Here is a 21,197-nt window from a genome sequence, read left to right as displayed (position 1 = left end):
AAAGGAAAGATTAAGATAATCTGCCTACGGCAACACGGAACAAGTTGCCCGCCAGGCACAACAGAAAGATACTGTATGGGCATGACCAGGACAGAAAATACCGAATACACAGGTATACCGGAGTACAACGTATGTACGTAACAAATGTACTGGGCTTCTCCACTAGGACAGGATTGGGCCCTGCGAGTGCAGAAGCCCAGTAACAACACACGGTTAACCAAACAATGGCCTGATGGGCCAGATACCCTACTGATAAATATGGAAAGTACTGTGAGGGCCGGGCTCCTCCACTAGGACAGGATTGGGCCCTGCGAGTGCGGGGGCTCGGGCCTTCAAGTATCAACCAAACGCCCACCTAGGACTGGATTATGAGGTAAGCACCCCTGAAGTACACTTAGGGAATTGTAATATTAGTGCAGGCATGCTTTATAGATGCATGGGGAAACCTGTGCGTCGGAGTTATGCAGGCGCCTCTTATAGTACTGATTGCTTAAATTTGAAAGTAAGAGGGCCAGGCTCTGACACTAGGACAGGATTGGGCCCTGCGAGTGCAAGAGTCCTGGCCACCAACAACATACTAAAGCCCGCTCCAGGACAGGATTAAGCCCTGCGGGAGCCTGGGCACAGATAGACAAAACTCAAACACCAACTCTCCAAAGTGTTAATTATTAGCATATCTTACTTTCTCTTATCCAAATTATATGCTACTTATGTTAATTATCATCCCTATATCAATTTGTCTACCCATTAGCTCAATGATGTCTTTATTATAGGTTACTTACTTTACTTATTCTACCTCACCCTACGATATTTATTACTGTAATCTGTTACTCTGTTATACATTTTCCTCCCCTAAACTAAATTAATTATAAGTAAACTCCCACCAATTAATGAAGTAGAAACTGGCTGCCTCCTCGTGGCTAGGGACGGGAGCGGGGGGTTGGGGCAACCTGCCCTCGGCCCCCTGCTGCTAAATGCCAGTCGCCAGCCACAAACAACATAACCACACACAACACACACCATAATGAACACCGAGTAATACCCTAAAAATTTAACCTTTAAATTATCTTCCCCCCCTTCCCCCCTTTTTTTGTTACCCCCCTTCCCCCTCTTCTAAATTCCTTCCTCCTTCACACCCTTTCCTTAGAGGAATTCTAAATTATACTGCTGGCAAAAACTAGCTTAACAAACGGCAGACATAGGGGCCACCCTGGAAACCGCCAGTAACGTACAAAAATACTTTGCAGTACTGGAGCTGCATAGATGTTTATGGCTTTAACTGTGTTCCCTCTGTTCAGTTTTGCTTTCAGCAGGCTTCTTAGTCCCTGATGATATTTTTTGGTCAGGCACTTCTTGATTTCATTGTGCTCTGTCTGCTGAGCCTCCATCATCCCTAGGTATTTGTAGGTCTCTCCTTCTGTCATAGCTTCGATCTCTTTACCAATCAGCAGTTGGTAGTTTCAGCTGACTAATTTTCCCTGGTGCAGTGTGTGGGTCTTGCCTTTGTCTAGACAAAATTCCATTCTGATGTCCTTGCTGAATTCTTCGGTGATCCAAAGTAGTTGCTGGAGTTGCTTCTCTGTTGCTGCATAGAGCTTGATGTCCTCCATGTACATCAGGTGGGTGAGTGAAGATATACAGGTTCTTTCTTCCTTCTTTGAGGTTATATCCATCCTTTCTGCTGTTAAGCATGGTGGATAGAGGGTTGAGTGCTAGACAGTATCACAGTGGGCTCAGAGCATCTCCCTGAAAGATTCCTTTTCTCATGGGGATTGGTCTAGTTGTGATGTTCTCGACCTTAATAGTGGTACTCCATTTCGCCATTGTTGCTCATCTGAAGTTTGTTACTATCGGATTGACCTTGTAGATCTTCATGGTCTCAATTAGCCAGCTATGAGGTATGGAGTCAAAGGCCATGCGGTAATCGGTGTAGGCTGTGTTTATAAGTTGTGGTGCTTCTTATAGACTTGCTCCATAACTGCGGCATCTATGGTTAATTGCGCCTTGCATCCTTTCTGTTGTTTGGCCATTATGTTCTGACTCTCTAAGTGGTCTGATATTTTCTTGGTTATGCAGCTGGTCAGGATCTTGTACATTGTTGGGAGGCAGGTGATTGGCCTGTATTTCGCTGGGTTTCTTGTATCTTTGTCTTTAGGCTTCAGATATGTGAGAAACTTCGGGATTGTCTCTAGGTGCCTTATCATTCAAGTGAACTGCTCTGCTAGGTGCTTTTGTGTGCAAGTGAGCTTCTTGTACCAGTAGTTGTGGACGTTATCAATTCCCTGGGTTCACCGGTTGTGCGTGTTCCTGATCGACACACCGGTTGTGCGTGTTTTACTTTTCGAATATCCCACTCTCTTGTACATCTTGTACTGTTAAAGGTTCAGTCCTACATGGATGTCAGATGAATTATTGAGGCTCGTGGCAAAGAAGAAAAATGCATGTAATGCATATAAATTATCAGGAGACACAGAAGCCTACCTATGGCAGATATAAGCTAGTCTGTAATCAAGTCACAAAGGAGGTTAGGCAGGCAAAGGCAGATTATTATTATTATTATTATTATTAGTCATATAGTGCAAGGAAGCCTGAGGCTTATGCTGCACTGGCCAAAAAAAATTTCAGAGTTACTCTGAGAGAGAGAGAGAGAGAGAGAGAGAGAGAGAGAGAGAGAGAGAGAGTAGAAAGGAATCACCAAGAAAGAGAAGAATGATGATATCCAGCTCAGGACCCTGGGTGTGCCAAGCCCATACTCACCAGATATGAGTCCCTGGGGCTTTTATTGCATTACCTTGAATTAGCAACACCTCCGCATCAGAGAAAACCAATGTTTCTTATTCTCGGCGGGTACCACCAAAAACAATCACACACCACTCACAATAAATAATACTAGGTACCCTCCACTGGGGAAGCATTGCTTATTAGAGGTAGTGAAATGGGCCCAGCACCAAACCCTGGGGAACTCTATTAATAACATTAGTCCATGTAGAGCAATGCCCATTTATTACCACTAAATGATTATGAGAAATCTTTGGCAAAGGATGCAAAGAAAAACAGCAAAGAGTTCTTTACTTATGTAAACTCTAGAGGGAAAGGGATGAATCAGATTAGTCTACTTAACATAGATGGTTTGACTATTGATGATCCTGCTCAAGTAGCTGATAAACTGAATAAGTATTTTGCATCTACATTCACACACGAGGAGTTATTCAAGGAAGGGAATGTCAGAAGTTTATCAAAATCTAACAGGGAGCTAAGTGATTTTGTAATAACTGAGAGCAAGTGGAGGAGAAATTGTTGAAGTTGTAACATAAAAAAGGGCACCTAGGGTGGATGGAATTTATCCAGTTATATTGAAGGAGGAAGCGAGGGAAGTTAGCAAACCCTTAGCCATAATTATGAGAGCATCCTTAGATTCAGGGGAGGTCCCCATGGATTGAAGATGTGCAAATATATCCCTGATTCACAAAGGGAGTTCAAAGGGTGTCACAAATAATTATAGACCCATTAGGTTAACTTCTGTTCCAGGGAAAATAATGAAGTCACTGGTTAAGGAGGTGATTTTTTTTTTTTTTTTTTTTTTTTGCTTCTGTGGCCATAGTGCACCTCCCAAGGTTTTTGCAGTACTTTGATCCAAGCCCGAGGCGAGATTCGAACCCGCGACCTTTGGGTTGCCAGGCAGGCACTTTACCCACCTGCCTAGCCCGGTTGGCTAAGGAGGTGGTACAGGATAATCTAGACAACACTGCAATAATAGTTCAGACACAGCAGGGGTTTGTTAAGGGGAAAACTTGTCTGACCAATTTAATTGGATACTATGATGTGGTTACAAAGGAACTGGATGCAAAAAATAATTTTGATATCATATACTTGGATTTCAGGAAAGCTTTTGCTACATGGAAGACTGTTGTACAGATTGGAGCAGTATGGCATTAAGGGCAAGTTGCTGCAATGGATAAAGGGGTGGGAGATGGGAGAGAGCGGTAATAAATGGAAATTGCTCTACATGGACTAATATTATTAGTGGAGTTCCCTAGGGTTCGGTGCTGGACCCATTGTTATTTTGTGTATTTATCTATGATATCGATGAAGGTATATCAGGCTTATTGTCCAAGTTTGCAGATGATACAAAGGTTGGCAGGATTGTTAATGACACTAAAGATATATGCTACTGCAACAGGATCTAGAAAAGTTAGGCAGGTGGGCTGAGGAGGGGATGGGCTAATGTTGTATAGTTTTAATGGTCAGGCCACACCTTGAGTATTGCGTACAGGTCTGGAGGCCTCATTTTAGGAATGATGTAAAGTTGCTAGAACAAGTACAGAGAAGGGCAACGAGATTGGTGAGAGGAACAAAGTTGTGCATTTACCAATAAATTCTTAAGTTCTTCAAGTTGCAACATCTAGTGACTAGATACCTGCAAGGTGATCTGATTGAGGTGTATAAGGCCTTGAATTGTTTGAGCAGGCTCAGTGCTGACGGGATACTTCCGCTTGCCCAGACTAAGAACCTGAGAGGGCATAGATTCAAATTGTGGAAAGACAGTTGTAGAATAGATGTGTGGAAGTTTGTCTTTAGCCAGCGGGTAGTTGATTGCTGGAACAGACTTCCATCTGTTGTTGTGGAAGTTGATAGCTTAAATATATTTAAGGCTGAACTAGATAAACATTTGGAGTGTCCGGATGGGCGAAATGGGAAGTTTTTTTTTTTTGTTTTTTGGCTGATGCTGTATAAGCTTGCTTTCATGCATCATATGCCTCAGCTAATGCTAATAGCTAGAAACTAATGTTGTATAGTTTTTAACAAACACTGTGAGGGGCTCATTTGTATATCTTGCAAAGGGTCAAGAATTTATAGTTTTGTTACTGATTTCTAGTTGACACTTGTGCTATGCTGCTGTCTGTATATATCAAAGGTTAGTGAGCTTTATATTAAGATGTCTTCCTTTTTGTATTTTAAAATGTGAAAACCCAACTAGAAGGAGCCAGTGGATTCTGTGCCTGGTTTGTGTGTTTTTCTGGCTGATGGAAATCCATGTAGCCTTGCCTGAGACTGAACCTGACTGATTGACTCAGCCAAGATGTGGGAAAAAAAAAGCCCATAAAGTTGTCATTTCACGTGGCATGGAAGAACAGTCATCCTAACCATTGTGTTACTCTTAAGGATATTTTTGTAAGGAGGGTTTGCTCAATTCCTTGCAGTTTTTGTGGTTGCACAAAAATTTGTATGAGTAGCACACTACCCAAGGACTATAGCCGGCCCTAAAACATGATTTTATGCGCATAAAATTTTCTTGAATTAAAAAGTAATATCACTTCACCAGTATCTAAAATATTTTCTAGCAGCAATATGAGTATACGATTTATTAAAAAAAAAAAAAAAAAAAAAAATAGTTTTTTATGATAGATGTGTCGAGCTTCGCTCAAGGACCCTCCCCCCCCTCTCTCAAACTTTCTTCATAACACCCAACTGCTCTCAGTAAGTATTAACTAATAGGGCAAGTCAGCTTCTGCACAGGTGTTTATAAATGTAGTTTTATTAAATCTTAACAAATTGCAGTTATTAATCTATAATATTCTCTTTCTTTTCTTGTCAGTAACAGCTTGTTGTTGTTGTTGGGAAGATGGTAATACTCTTGTCTTAGTGAATACTGATATAATGTTGTTTATATCTGTACTGAGTTCATTTATGGGAGAAAAATCTTATTCCCATGGGCCCTTTCAAGTTCAGAAACAATTGTCTGTGGAGGTGGAACTTAAATCTCAACTGTAGGTGGGGTGGGATGATATCATCTTGCTGTATTTTTACAACTCCATCATCATCAACAGAAAATATGAAACATTTTCTGTTGATTGTCTGACCCCATGGATCAAAGTGAATGAGAAGAATATTAGAGGAAATGTATGCAGCAATGGCCATTTGTTTTATTTTTCTTGGTTCCCATCAAACCTTCTTGGATCTGGAAAATGAGGGATGGTGCCAGTCAGCAGACTGCCATTTTAATTTAGGTTCAAAACACCATTATTTTCTGTAAAAAGGAAATGTGTCTTTTCCATCTGTATGGCAATAGAGATGCAGTCTGATAGTTTTCTTTTTTGCCTTTAAAGAGAAGGTGTGGGGCAGCCAACAGAATGCAGTCACCACGAAACAGTAGTAGCAGTCATCATGATAGTTTGTGGGCACTCTGTATTTGTTGTATACCAAAAGGCATACTCTTACAACTACCATGAAATGATCTCTCTAGCATCGACCTGCAACTACCACAACAGAAGTGAGGTGTCCACAGCTTGACTTAGTTTCCCGTAGCCATTACAGAATGGGCTTTATATATACTACAAAAAGCTTGGTGGAGCAAGCATAGCATAATAATGATGTTATGCTATACTTGCTTTGAACTGTTATAAAATTCACAGACCTAGCAGAACAAGTCTGGAGAGATGATATATGCCTTAATTTGGTAGTCATTTGAGCTTCTGCAGACTGCTCAGGACCAAGATATCGACAAGGAATATTAAAACTTTCTGAAGGTGATAAAGCCCAAGAAACCTAAAGGTAAAAAGAAATCCAAAGAAGAAAAAAATCAGTTAAGAAACACTTGTCATGATGAACCGAAGACGACAAATGAAGAGCAAGAAAAACACTGACAGGGAGAAAATTGAGTATACTGAGTTATGCAAAGCCATTAGAAAGAGACTCAGAGAGGACATAAGATTTAACACAAGAAAAGTAGAACAAGCATTAAGGGAAACAAAGGATTTAAATCAGCAGCCATGAGCAGTAATACAGAAAGACAAATAATACTGAAACTGAAGAATAGCAATGGTGTACTTATAAATAGCAGAGAAGACATAATTTAAATAGCAGAAGACTACTAAAAGAGTTATACAAGGAGCGAGGGAATAATGCTAGCAGTGGGGAAGATGGATCGCAAATTAGTAACACATACAACATACCTGATACCCTTCCTGATGAGGTAGAACATGCGTTGAAGAAAATGAAGAATTAGAAAGGCCCAGGGGAAGATGAAGTTACTGTAGAGTTGTTAAAATTGGGAGGAAGAGACATGACACAAAAACTAGCAAGACTCTTCACAAAATGCATTAGAAAAGTTGTGACGCCTAAGAAGTGGAATAATGCAATCATAGTTTTGCTGCATGAGAAAAGAGATAAATCAGAAATTGGAAATTATAGACCAATTAGAGTGTTATCCCACATCTACAAGTTGTTCACAAGGGTCATTACTAACAGATTAGAAAGAATACTTGATGAGAATCTGGCAGAGGTGTTGAGAAGAACAGTAGGAAGTACCACAGTATTCTCCATGACCATTTGCATATGACACGTGTTTGTGCATGCTGGGTTCCAAGATTACTCACACTTAAGCAATAGCAAGTTCTCATGGAGGTTTTTCATAAAACAAACATCTCTCATGGAGGTTTGTTAGAGCTGTAATGGATGGTTACTGAAGATGATGAAGTTTTACACAAGGAGACAACAATGGATGAGACATGCCTTCATCATTTCGATCCAGAGATTGAGCAACAAGCTCTGTTTGGAAGTCTACATCATCGCCAACACCAAAAAAAGCAAAAGTTGTGGCTTCTCCAGGAAAGGTTATGGTCATTCTCTTTTTTGACATTCAAGAAATGGTTTACCAACATTTTGTGCCACATCATACAACTGTTATTGGACCTTACTACAGAATTGTACTCCACACTTTGCAGATCACATTCATAGCAAATGACCACAACTGCATGCAGGTGGGTGGATGCTGCATCATGAAAATGCGAGACCTCACATTTCTCATACTGTAATTGAGTACTTAGTCAGCATTAATGCCAAATATGTTCTTCATCTGCCCTGACCTTGCACTCTGCAATTTTTTTTTTATTTCCAAAGTTAAAAGGAGGAGCTGCAAGGAAAATATTTCCAGTCATCAGAAGAAGTTGTAAAGACATCAGAGGCAATTCTCAAATGCATGTCAAAAAATGGCTTCAACCATGTTTTTGAAGAATGCCAGAAATGTTGGAGTAAGTGCATTTCATCAAATGGGGACTGCTTTGAAAAGGACCATCAAAATATGGATGATTAATAGAGGTACGTTATCAATAATTATGATCATTATTGAACAGCCCTCGTAATATAAAATCATATGTAAATCTCCAGTTGCCATCAAAATTATTAACATTAGAGAAAAAGCAATGACACTGTTGGATCCAGCACACAAAATACAAATAAAAAATAGTTATATAACATAAAAAATTTTGTTACATAGTGTTACTATTACCTGTTGTCACAAATCATTGATTCAGTTCTTCTTTCTTCAGTTTTCTATTTTTCTTATTCAAAACTTCAAAAATTTTGTTTGATGTAATTTTTTTATTTTTGTTCCAGAACAAGCAACTGATGCTTCTTTGGCATCAGAAAATTGGGCTCTCAATATGGAAATTTGTGATGTTATAAATGAAACTGATGATGGGCAAGTGTTTTTATTTATTTATTTATTTTCTAATTTAGATTACACTGCTAAGGCAGGGCTAGAAATCATATTCTCTTGATTAAGTATTAGATAATGAATATAACCGATGGTGATATTGTCATGATTTCAGAATAAAACTTACTGTAACGATTTATGTAATGTTGTTTGTTTGTTTGTTATTTGGTTTTTAGGCGCATTAGCAACTAAGGCCATATTGCTCTGGGGATATGGGGCGGTCATTCCCTGACCTTTCCACATCCTCCGTATTTGGTGGTCATGGGCTCGATTATGTAATGTACTGCAACAGTTTATGTAAATGGAATTAGCTAAATTGGCATGAATACTATGGCAAAACACAGGAGTAATCATAAAACAATGATAAATGAAAAATTTGATTGACATATTGTATTTTGTTTGTTTACATAGTTATTAATTCAATATCTGAAGATCACTTATTGTCGTTGTCCTGTTATGCAAGCTTTAAAACAAGCAGGTCAGACCTTAGTCACAGTATGTATAATATCCTTAAGAAATTTGGCCATTGCTTTCCTCTTATAGACTAATTGAAACCTGATACTGGGGTGACTGCTTTAAGGCTATCCCAATATCAAATCTGCTGTCAAGGGTAAAGGGAAGGGAATTTTCCTTTTGTAAAGATGACTAGTGATCTTACACAGTTTTCAAATTCTTTTCAGTGGGACCAACTAATGATGTTACCAACGGCAAATTCTAAATGGGAAATGTTGAGGAAAGTAATCACAGAAGCTACTAAGATTTTAAACCAATTAAGAGGTACTGTTCAAGGTTTATACCTAAATGGATTTCAGATGAACTGATGAGCCTAGTGGCTTAGATGGAACATGCATGAGAAGATTATGAATTATGAGGGGATGCACAAATCTGTAGTAAGTGTAAATTATTGTGCAGTCTAGTCACAAAAGGGTTAGACAAGTTTATGAGCATTCTTTGGCTAAGAGTACTAAGAAAAGTAGCAAAGATTCCGATTCTCTGCTTATTATTATTATTAGTATTAGTAGTAGTAGTGGCAAATGACATAAGAAAGCAAGCTTTGCTTGCCATCATCAGCCAAAAAAAAGGTAAAAAAAAACACTTTCCATTTCATCTGTCCATCCCGTCTACCAGTCTGTCCTTGATTCAAGCTACCCAGCTCTACAACACCAGATGAGAGTTTTCCAACAATCAACTATATTCTTGGCATATTATTACCCTTAGCCTTTTTTGCACCATTAAAACTGAAATCCATCCAACAATCAATTGACCTCTGACTGAATGCAAATTTCCATACATCCATCCTTCCTCAATTTGAATTTATGCCCCTTCCCTCATGTGTATAGTTGGAGCAAGAGGAACAATTCCACCACCACTAAGCTTACTCAGTCCATTCAAAGCATTAAACACCTCAATCAGATCTCGCAAGTGCTTGGTCTCGAAATGCTGCAGCTTGCAAACCTGAACCCTCTCCTAATAAGAGCACCATTTGTTCACCTCATCAATCTTGTTGCTCTTCTCTGCATCTGTTCCAACAGATCCATGTCCTTTCTGAAATAAAACTTCCAGGCTTGTATACAGTACACATAACTATACATAATTAAAAAGGGATACTTGCTTGTATACATAACTAAAAAGGGATACTTGCCATTCACGTATCCCTTTTAACTACAGCAATAACTTGTACCTAGTGCTGCCACTGTTCATTCCAGTTTGTACAACAGTCTCTCATTTTAAGTATCAAAAGGTTTTCTGAAGTTTAAGTGCAGTGCACACTGCTTATTGTGATCACAGATAATATCACTTTTATGAATTTTCGATTAGATGTATATTGATACTTAAAAAAAAAAAAAAAATGCTTATTGTAATCAGCACTTTGGATTATATTGTCTTCCCCCCCCCCTATTGTGGTTTATGCATGTTCACTGGAAATAATTACATGACATCCCGATTTGCTCTTGAACTCTGACGTGTTGTGTGTCCAGTTATTGCTGTTGCTTTTTACAATTAGTATGGCTGTCAGTGTTGTTACTGTATGAAAGAAAGTATTGTACAAGGAAATAAAATATTTGTATTATCAGTCTTACTCTTTTACAGTAGAGCATTAACCATTTTTTAATTCTTGATTTTAATATTTTCATTATTTGTTTTTAATGGTATACTAGGGGGCTTTGCTCGCCAACCCCTGCACACGCTTTTCTACGTAAAATGGAGGGGTATGACGGAATAAGTCAAATCTTTTCGTCAAACAGGAAATGACCCATATAATTATTTACCAGTGCATTAGTAGTGATGCAATTGTCCCGCCCACTTGTAGCACATGATCCGTGTCCCTCTTCTCCCATTGGCTATCCCACCATGCAGCATTCTCAAGGTCGAATGAATATCACTATGTAATTATTTACCTGCGTTTACATAGGTCACTTAGGAAAAGGCCTTTTGCTTCGGGTTCCATAATGCACAAAGAATATTGTTGCATCCAAAAGAGCAGGACTAAAATATTTAACTAAAATATTTACAAACTATACAAATATTTAAAATATTTACAAAATACTAAAGTATTTACAAATATACAAACTATATCGGGATGATGGGTCCCTTCATCAGCTGACATTAATGTACAAAAAACATTACAATGGAACATCAAATGATGCTGGGCGTGGTCATGTATTAGACAGTGAAGCACGTGTACAAGGTTGGTGAACATTATGCAGGCAGTTGTCTTGCAATGCGGTGAACGTTGGCATGCTTCCCATGTACGCGCTCTACATTGTGAACAGCAAGTGCCTGATTCTGCCCAGTAACCCATTTTGTGTACTTTCCTTTCCATTTAATGATCACCAACCTTGTGCACGTGCTTCACTGTCCAATACATGACCACATTCCATTACAATGGAACATCATTTTATGTTCCATTGTAACGTTTTTTGTATATTGATGTTAGCAAATGAAAGGACCCATCGTTCTGATATAGTAGGGGTATGATTGTAAATAGTTTAGTATGTGTAAATATTTGTATAGTTTTGTTATTATTTGTATAATAATAACATTATACTAATATACAGGTAACCCTTATAAAGTTTGGTTCCTACAGAATCTCGTGTAATGCGAAACCGTGTTATACAGGACTAAGAACCAGAACAAAAAGGGGGGGGGGTTACGTTCCAAAAGCTAACAAAAATACACCTTTTTTTTTTTTTTTTTTTTTTTAACTATTGGAAACTTTATTTTTATAATAGTAGTAACTTAAATAGTAATAACTGAACAAACGTCTTACCTTACAAACTATGATACTTATATGTGTGGTAATGTACATTCATTCAATTTTCTTCATCTCTGCTAAGCACAATCTCTTCTGCAGCATCTAGATTTCATGTACCTTCTGGTCTCTTTAAAAGTCACAAACTGCACGCTTCGAAGTCACAATTTTTTATCTCAAACAAGCACAAGTTCAATAGCCCAGAACCTAACCCAGGGATCTCCCAACAAAATACAGTGGACCCCTGCTTTAAAGATATAAAGCACAAATTTAACTTTATTACCTTACCCATTAACAAAGTTAAATGATATGTGAAAATTGGAAGAATATTTTCCATTTAGCAAAATAAAAATAAATTTGCACTTACATACATAGCTTAATTAATACATACTGTAATATGTACATACTAACTAATTGATATTTCTGTTCACTGACTTTTTTTTTTTTTTTTTTTTGTTTGTTTGTTTGTAAAATTTAAAACAGTAAAAAAGGATAAGCAATTAATAACAAAGAATACCGTACACACAATTTGCAACAAACACCATACGCACAAGTGAGATACGGAGTGATGAGTTTCTGAAAATTTATTTATGTTTTTTATATGATTGAATATTTCATGGAAGGGAAAACCCATTTCACCGTAATAACGTGAAGACCCACAGAATTCCATCTATCGGTACTATAGCAAATGCAAAAAGATTGAGTTTACTACCCGTTTATAATTAATTACTCTAACAGAAAAGACTAATAAACCAGAAACTGCAAATTGTTTTTATTGTTTTATGGTAGTGACCTCCAGAAATATGCTTTAGAAAAATATCACAAAGGCAATAACGACTAGCGAGTCAACAGCAGGGATTCATAAAAAGGAATGGAAACGTTGAAAATTACATCTAACATAATAGCAGAGTTTTCCCAACACAAATGTTCAAAAATACCGTTATGCGAGATTTCCTTCAATTTTTGAACCGTGTTAGAGTAAAACCGTGTTATATAAGTACCGTGTTGTGCGAGGATTGCCACAATTTATCAATCATGTTAGAGCGAAACCATGTTGTAGAAGTACTGTGTTATATGGGGGTTGAGGGTTTCCTGTACTTACATTATAATGCATCAATCAAAGTATAATCAGGAAATGACCTATGTAATTATTTACCTGCACATTTGTAGTGATGATTGCCCCGCCCTCTTCTCCCATTGGCTCGAATAAATATCACTAGGAGGAAAACTTTTTTAATGTATAGATAGATATGGATTTCAAAAACATTGTCAATTTCATTTTTATTGATGACTCTTGAAAAAATAGTGAACAGTCATATTAAAGTATTTTATACTGCATTATTTTTGTGTTTTCTTTCTATCCACTTCTACCTTTTTATATACACAAATTCCACTACAACAAAACAGCAACTGAATAGCTGCATCCTTGTTTCTTTGGTTATTTTTATCAGTTGGTTATTGTTTTTAATTAGTTGTTATCATTTATGAAATGATCATAGTAAGCAGTGTTCACTGTATATGATGTCAGAATTATTTTTTGTATCCAGTTCCTTTGTTATCGTGTCATATTCAGATTGTTCAGAAAAGTTTTCTTAACAAATTCACACTCTGATCGCTGTATAACTGCATTCCAGAGTGATCCTTTATTACTTTTTTAATTATTGATTCCATTATTTTTTCTGGAACAGAAGTTAAGTTTACAAGCTTGTAATTACTCACTTTGCTTTTTAATTCCCCTTTGTGAATGGGGAGGAAACATTTGCACATCTATAGAGTGCTCTCCTGAACCCAAGCATGCTTTTATAATTAGGTAAAGATTTGTTTATCTCTTTTGCTGGCTCTTTCAACACAATCTTTTAACATTGTGTCTCACGCATATAAGCATAAAATGCTTATGTGCACATCACTATAAGCAAAAAACATCCAAGTGCTCTGCCATGATAATAAGTACAGGTAGTCATTCTTAAGCAGTCAATAAATGAGTTCTGTGAAAGTAAAAGCACATGAAATTAACAACTGCTTGATTCTATTGGCATGCTGATTGAACTTGTGACTTAAGCAGAAACACTTGGTTTTTGTTTGTAGTTTGGTATGCAGTTTTATTTTTATTTATATATTTATTTTATTTTTTGCTGTTTTGAGTTCAATTTATGTACATAGAATAAGGCATTGATAAAATTGAGGTTTGATGACTGAAGAACCCTATGAGGTTGGATACACATTATGATTTCTTGCATGTACCGATCAAGTGAAAAACTTAATGTTAAGTGAGAGACAGTAAAACAAAAAAAAAACACTAAGCACAGACAGATCGTAGCTTTTGGCTACTGTATGTAGCCTTTATCAACTGGCTGAGCACTGATGGTTTTATGTGCATGGTTGACCTTGTATGTAAGCGTACGACCATCAAACGAGGTCACAGAGGAGGGGGAGCTGTTGGATGAGTGCAAATGGGTGATAAGGGAGTGGAAAAGAGCAGTCAAAAGGGAGGGAGGGAGAGGGTTGAGGAAGGTGAATGGGGATGGTGACTGCCAACCTCGCGAAATATGACAGGCTCAAAGATGGGATGTATGCAGGTGCCACAGTCTCTGTTGATTGTAGTTTAAGTGGTGCTGATGTGTGCCGATTCCAACCAACGGCAAGTCTTGAAATTACATGAAAAGCCTATGATTTTAGCATCGTTGGGCGTGATTTCATGTCCCTCCTACCAACATTGCACAGCTAATGGCAAATGGTCAAAGTCAGCTCTAGTGATAGTGATGCGGTGGTGGTGGTCCTGAAAACAGTCCTCCAAGCGATGGATAGCTTCACTGATGTAGCTAGTGTCACAGTGGGCGGCATACAACATACCTCACACCTGTATGTTGTATGCTGAAAACAAGGTGAACACTCTCTCTCTCTCTCTCTCTCTCTCTCTCTCTCTCTCTCTCTCTCTCTCTCTCTCTCTCTCTCTCTCTCTCTCTCTCTCTCTCTACCTCTCTACTGAGGAAACAACTTAACCAGGCAAAATAAGCAAAAAACAGTACTGGAATCTCCATGCCACTGGCTGTAACTGGAGCCACTTCTATGGGCTTCTGAAGATCCATGAACCGTACATCTCCCTGCATCCAAATATTTCAGGCATGGGCACCCCCACCCATGCTTCATTTCCACTCTCATCAAACTGCTTGTGGGTTGGACAGACTTCACAATCAAATCCAGCCAAGAACTCATATAGTGCTTAAGAAACCTCAGCATCAGCAACCAAGACTTCCTCGTCTCCTACGGTGTCACCTCGTAATACACCTGCATCCCCATCTTGTGTGCAATAGACGCTGTCTGCTGTCAACTTGAACACAACCACTCCTTATGTGACAGGACAAAACATTCCATAATGGATATCTGTGAGGCAACACAGCTATGTCTCAGCAATTCCATTTTCAGGTTCGAGAACAACGTATATAAGTAAACTTAAGGCCAAGCCATAGGCTCACCTGTTAGTTTGCATGTAGCAAACCTGGTCATGGAGGAATTCAGAACTGATTCTCTTATCAATTCCCCCTTCCCCACCACCCTCTGGTATCGATATATGGACGACATCGTCACAGACTCCCCCGATGTTCTGAGATGACATTTCTAACCTATCTTAACATCAAATCGCCTTTTTTAAAATTCACCATAGAAACTGAGAAAGACCATGCCCTGCCATTTTTAGTCATTTGGTTAAAGAGTTAAAGGGTTCACATATCGCAACATCAGTCCATCGGAAACCCACCTGTGCTGGACAGTACGTCAACTACCATCCCTCTCACTCCGTCGCACAACGTCACAGTATTACAAGTTCACTAATGACCAGGGCTTGGACACATTTCTCCAACAAAACAGGCATTCACAACGAAATACATAGGGTCAAATCTGACCTCAGCAAATGCGGCTACCCTGAACAGACCCTCAGTTACTGGGAACTGCAGACATCGCGGTTACACGATACTGGAAATTCCTCATCCGACGACCATCAACCTGACACGTCCAGTTCAAAGGACATGTCAGGTTAATGGAATGTCGCCCGCATTCCATTTTACCCTACATTAACATTATCACAGGGCATATCCAGAATCCTATGGAACTACAATATCCACACCGGACAAAAACTGCAATTTATATACCCCCCCCTCTCCTCCTCTAAAAATGATAATTCCACTGCTGAAGCAGATAAGGATACACATCGTTATCACTAGAGCCGACTTTTCGCATTCGACGTTAGCTGTGCGCTGTTGGCAGGAGGGACACGAAATGGTGCCCAATGACGTTAACATCATAGGCTTTTCATGTAATTTCAAGATCTGCCGTCAGTTGGAATCGGCACACATATCAGTGCCACTGAAACTACAATCAACAGTGACTGCAGTGCCTGCATACACCTCATCTTTGAGCCTTTCAGACTTCGCAAGGTTGGCACTTGCCATCACCATTCACATTCCTCAACCCTCTCACTCCCTTCTCTCTCTCTCTCTCTCTTGACCGCTTGCTTTCACTCCCTTGTCACCCTTTTTTGCACACACACACCCCCACACCACCCCTCCTCCATGATCTCGTGCACTTGTACTTGAAGGTGGTTGACCTTCACTTGAAACCGTTTCTTTCCAGTGCTCAGCCTGTTGATAAAGGCTACATGCAGTAGCTGAAAGCTACGATATGTGTTTTATGTTTATGCTAAATTTATATGCTTTACCTTGAATGTCTGTGTGTAGCATCAGCTTATTACTCTCTCATTTAACATTTAAGTCTTTTCACTTTGTCAGTGTATGCAAGAAATTATTATATGTAATTTTAAGGTTTTTGATTTACAGCTCAGCCCAAAAGTAAGCATTCACTCTTAGCTGCGAAGTCCAAACTCTTACTTTTTAACCATTATTTATGAAATTTTGGAATGTTGTTGTTTCTCAGCATTCCAAAAATAACAGCACATTGAATGCACTCTCTCAAATGCAGATGGAAGTGACTGTGTTAATGTAATTGGGTAGATTCCACTAGTCGTGGGTGTCTTATTCACTTTAAGCTGTAACAATTTCTATTCCACTTTATTTTCAGTTAACATAAAATTGTTTAGTTCCCAGCTATAACTTTGTATACTTCTGGTATCTCTGTTCCTAAAAACGTGGAAATGTCGATGCAAAATATTTATTCAGTTTGTCAGCAACCTGAACAAGATTGTAAATAGTTATACCATTCATATCTAGTGTACCTATATGGTTCATCGGCCGACCGGGCTAGCCAGGTGGGTAAAGTGCCTGCCTGGCAACCTAAAGGTCGCGGGTTCGAATCCCGCCTCGGGCTTGGATCAAAGTACTGCAAAAACCTTGGGAGGTGCACTATGGCCACAGAAGCCGATGCGCCAACAACTACCACAAAAAAAAAAAAAAAATATGGTTCATCCCTTTCTTTCTACATTATCATAAGCAAAGAATTCTTTGCTACTTTTCTTTGCATTCTTAGACAACGATTTCTCTTAATCTTTTTTAACTGTCTAATCTCCTTTAGTGACTTGATTGCAGACTGTTTTATGCTTAGTGTAGGTGCCTGTGTTTTTTAATAACTTTTAATAATTCTATATATTTTTCTTCTCTTCCACTATTTTTATCAATTCATCTGACATTCATTTACATCTAAAACTTGAACAATACCTCAATTGGAATAAAATGCTTAGTAGCTTCTACAATTACTTCCCCAAATACTTCCCATTTAGAATTTGCAGTGGAAACATTGTCAGTTTGTTCCTCTGAAAGGAATTTAGAAATGTTCTGTGACCGTTATAATCACAATTAAGAAAACAAAATTCCTACTCTTTACCCTTGACAGTAGTCATATCTTTAATTCTGCAGCTTTGGAGCTGTGAGGTTTCTCTTGAAAATAATGGGCATGCTTTAACCGTTGATTGAAGTTAAAAATCTGTAAATTTTTTACCCCTAAAAGAGACAAATTTTTACTTTGTATTGTTTCTGAAGTGATTTTTATCATTTACCCAGAGTTATTATATGAACATAATGGTGCACAGCCTAAGAGGCTGTGCAACAATATGTTCAATTTTAGCTAACTTTTAGTAATGCTGGCACGGATCTGACTGATGCCAGTGCCACAAAGCTGAGAATCTTATATTTGTCCTTAGTTGAAGTTTTTCTGTTCTTTAGACTGTAGGTATTTATAGAACTCTCCCACATGTTCTGTGAACTTAAGTTTTACCTGTAGTGTTTTTGAAAGATTTGGTAGAAAGATTCATTATTCTTTTTGTATAATAAATGCAGAAGGCAATATTTTTTTTCACTTGGAGTTGAGTTAGCAACATCTGTGATATTTATATTTTGCGCATTTCAAGGCTCGCCAAATTTAAAATATATATTGAAAAAATTTAAATATGGAAATGAATAATAGTATGTAATATATATATACAGGTAGCCGTCAATTTACGTCAGGGTTAGGTTCCTGACAGGACAAGCGCAAATGGAACCCTTTATATAATGGAATCAATCGGAAATCACAGGGTTAGGTTTCGTGCACCAACAATATTACCTACGACTTTGCATTGATTGTTTTATTTTATTAGCATTCTTCATAGTAGTAGTAATAGTCGATGGAGGCATATTCATAGAATCTGTGAAATCTGCCCTACACACATTAGGGCAGATTTCACAGATTCCATCCTCTGAATATTGCACTAGGATTCAATGAACTTCTGTTACCAGACATGGCATCTCTTTATTCTATTACATTAAAAACTTTATAATGTGATTGGCAAAAACTGCACATGGATATTACTATTATTATTATTTAATTTATTAATAGCGCAATTAATAAAAAATGTTAGTGTAATAAATTTTCAACAAAATGTAAATAGTGTAAACAGCAACCAACTGACTGCTTCACCACATGGACCTTTACCATCTGCATCCATAAGTGGCTACTTTGAGGCCGGGAATCTTTCATCTCTGATAAGGTTGCATTAATTGCTGATTGGGCTCGGATTGTCCTAAATCACGTGAAGAGTGTATGATACATAGCGCAGTATGATGCCTATAAATTTTGTCTGTCGACTTTCAATTTAAAAAAGATATATATGTATAAGAAAATATATGTCCATGTGCCATTTTTAGCTTCACACATTTAACAGTTAAGCTGGAAAATGGAAGTATTGTAAGCATAACATATAAAGACTGCAACTATTAATTTCATCTTTATATTTTATGCTTATAATGTTTTTTTTTTTTTTTTTTTTTTTTTTTTTCAGAATTAAATATTTTGTGTTTTTGAAAATAAAAGGTATAAAACAATAGTTTTTAAATACAGATAGTTCTCGACTTTACAAGTTAATTCATTCCTACCGCGCTCGTAAAACAGGAATTTATTTCCCATAGACATACAGTTAAGGTTACGTTCTCAACAATGAAATTAGTTAGTTAATTGGTTTGTTTAAACAATGACTGATTTATCAAAAGAAATGAAAATGTAGCCTGTAAAATCAAGAGAATAATTTCTCTATAATAATAGAGAAATTATTTACGACTTATTTAAATGTTAAAGAATGTTTATTCTTCATCATCATCGACTAAATGCACACTCATTGATCACTTATTATTGGCTCGGCACTCGTTGGTTTGTTGCACAAGGAGTTGTCTTCTTCAGAAATGTTTCAAGGGGCGTTTGTTTCCAAGATAATCTTCTCTTTTAATTATAAATTTCACGATTGCATGCACACAAATTGCAACTAACACGATTTGCATGGAGTTACAAGTTTACGAAGCTTTAAAAAAAGGGAATGAAGAGGAGATTCTGAAAATTTATTTACGTTTTTTATATGATTGAAGATTTCAGTAAAGGGGAAACATATTTCACCATAATAACGTAAAAAAACCACACAATTCCAGCTATCGGTATTTTCGCAAATGCAAGAAGATTGAGTTTACTACCTGTCTATAATTGCTTGCAGTAACAGAAAAGCCCAATAAACCGGAAAGTGCAAATTGTTTTTATTGTTTTATGGTGGTGACCTTCAGAAATGTGCTTTAGAAAAATATCACAAAGGCGTTTAAAATTGATTCTATAACGGAACATATGATAATGATGAAAGTGTAGTGCATTTTAATGATTTGAATTGGTAACTAATATAATTTATAAACCACGCTCACAACCTTTTATATGGCCTTAAGGTCATGCTCGTGACCTTAAAAATTATATTTTAGAGAGATAAATAGCCTAGTTATACAGTGAAAATTTCAATTTCCAAAATCTTGAAACGAATTACCAAAAAATAATGTGTTATTGGGTTCACATTACGGTATTTTAACGATACAGTGGTGTCTCTGGAACTGATTAATATCGTAAAGGGAGGTACACTGTTTGTATAGCTATGCACATGGTTTGGAATGCAGTATTTATGAATGTTAACATTCATTTTTTGCAATTAATGTTCATATTTTCGATTTTGTTGATACTTGATACTTGGGGGGGGGGACTCATAAACCCGGGCACTCGTAAAGCAAGAACTGCCTGTATTTAATTTTTTAATTAAAATCTAAGAAATTACATACTGCATTGTAATCCATAAAGAAAAGATGAAATATTGGTATACTCCCAGCATAATTCAAAAAATCTGAAAACATTCTGCAAATTAAAAAAGAAAGTTGTCACCTGTCAGGTTCTGTGTCGCCATCTTTTACAATTGAGGATGCAACAATTGCAGAATTAATTATAATAGTTGAAATTCTGCTCCCACCAAATACATAGGATATGTTCATCGTCAATTTACTAGTAATTTTTTTGTAATTTTTCCTTATACCATATATTATGGTATGCAAAGTACAATTAGAGGCTCTTAAGTAATCATATTATCTCGCTGGTTAAATTTTTTAAACTGAAGCAACACTTGCAACAGAACTTGGTTGACTTAGCTTTTTTATTTCATTAGTCTAGTTACTGTAATTTAAATCGTTGATTCCCAACAGAACCAATCACTACAAAAAGTTGTTACAAGTTTTAAAACAAACAAGTTATTTTGAAACTTGTAATAACTTTTTTTTTTCTTTTGCTTAGCAGTGCACATGTACATTCTCCTGATATTTTTTAGTGGCTTTTGTAATTTTTGGATATTGCAACCAATGATTGAATCAGGTTCCTTGATACCATTATCAGGTGCACATTAGACCCCCTTGATAACAGTGGAACACCAACAGAGTTCATCCCTTCGTGGCTGTAGTGTATGCATGCAGTTAGGGGTTCTTCTGATGGGATATGCACGTCTCAAGGACAAAATTATAGAAACCCGGTTTGAGGAACATGAGAGTGAAATCCATCTATTTGCAGTGGCCGCCCCACTCACTAGACCTCAATGCAATTAAGCACCTGTGGAATGCAATGGAATGAGCTCTTCAGAATAGAGATCTGCAACCATCCATTTTGTAACTGTGGAAGCAATTGAGT

General features: G+C 37.4%; 1 protein-coding gene across 2 annotated transcripts in view; it reads left to right on the top strand.

Annotated features, from left to right (window-relative positions):
- Positions 1 to 21,197, top strand: part of LOC150084120 (target of Myb1 membrane trafficking protein-like) — a 212,958-nt gene that overhangs the window by 24,494 nt on the left and 167,267 nt on the right. For both annotated transcript variants that reach the window (XM_090375897.1, XM_090375896.1), the window contains exon 2: positions 8,395 to 8,479. In XM_090375897.1, coding sequence (XP_090232023.1) covers positions 8,395 to 8,479 — 85 coding nt within the window. The remainder of the gene's footprint in view (positions 1 to 8,394; positions 8,480 to 21,197) is intronic.

The sequence above is a fragment of the Mastigoproctus giganteus genome, chromosome 6, assembly GCF_048544385.1.
Source record: "Mastigoproctus giganteus isolate SK-2022 chromosome 6, ASM4854438v1, whole genome shotgun sequence".
Classification (NCBI taxonomy): Eukaryota; Metazoa; Arthropoda; class Arachnida; order Uropygi; family Thelyphonidae; genus Mastigoproctus; species Mastigoproctus giganteus.
Note: the sequence above shows the minus strand (reverse complement) of the source record. Positions and strands in the feature narration are given on the sequence as shown.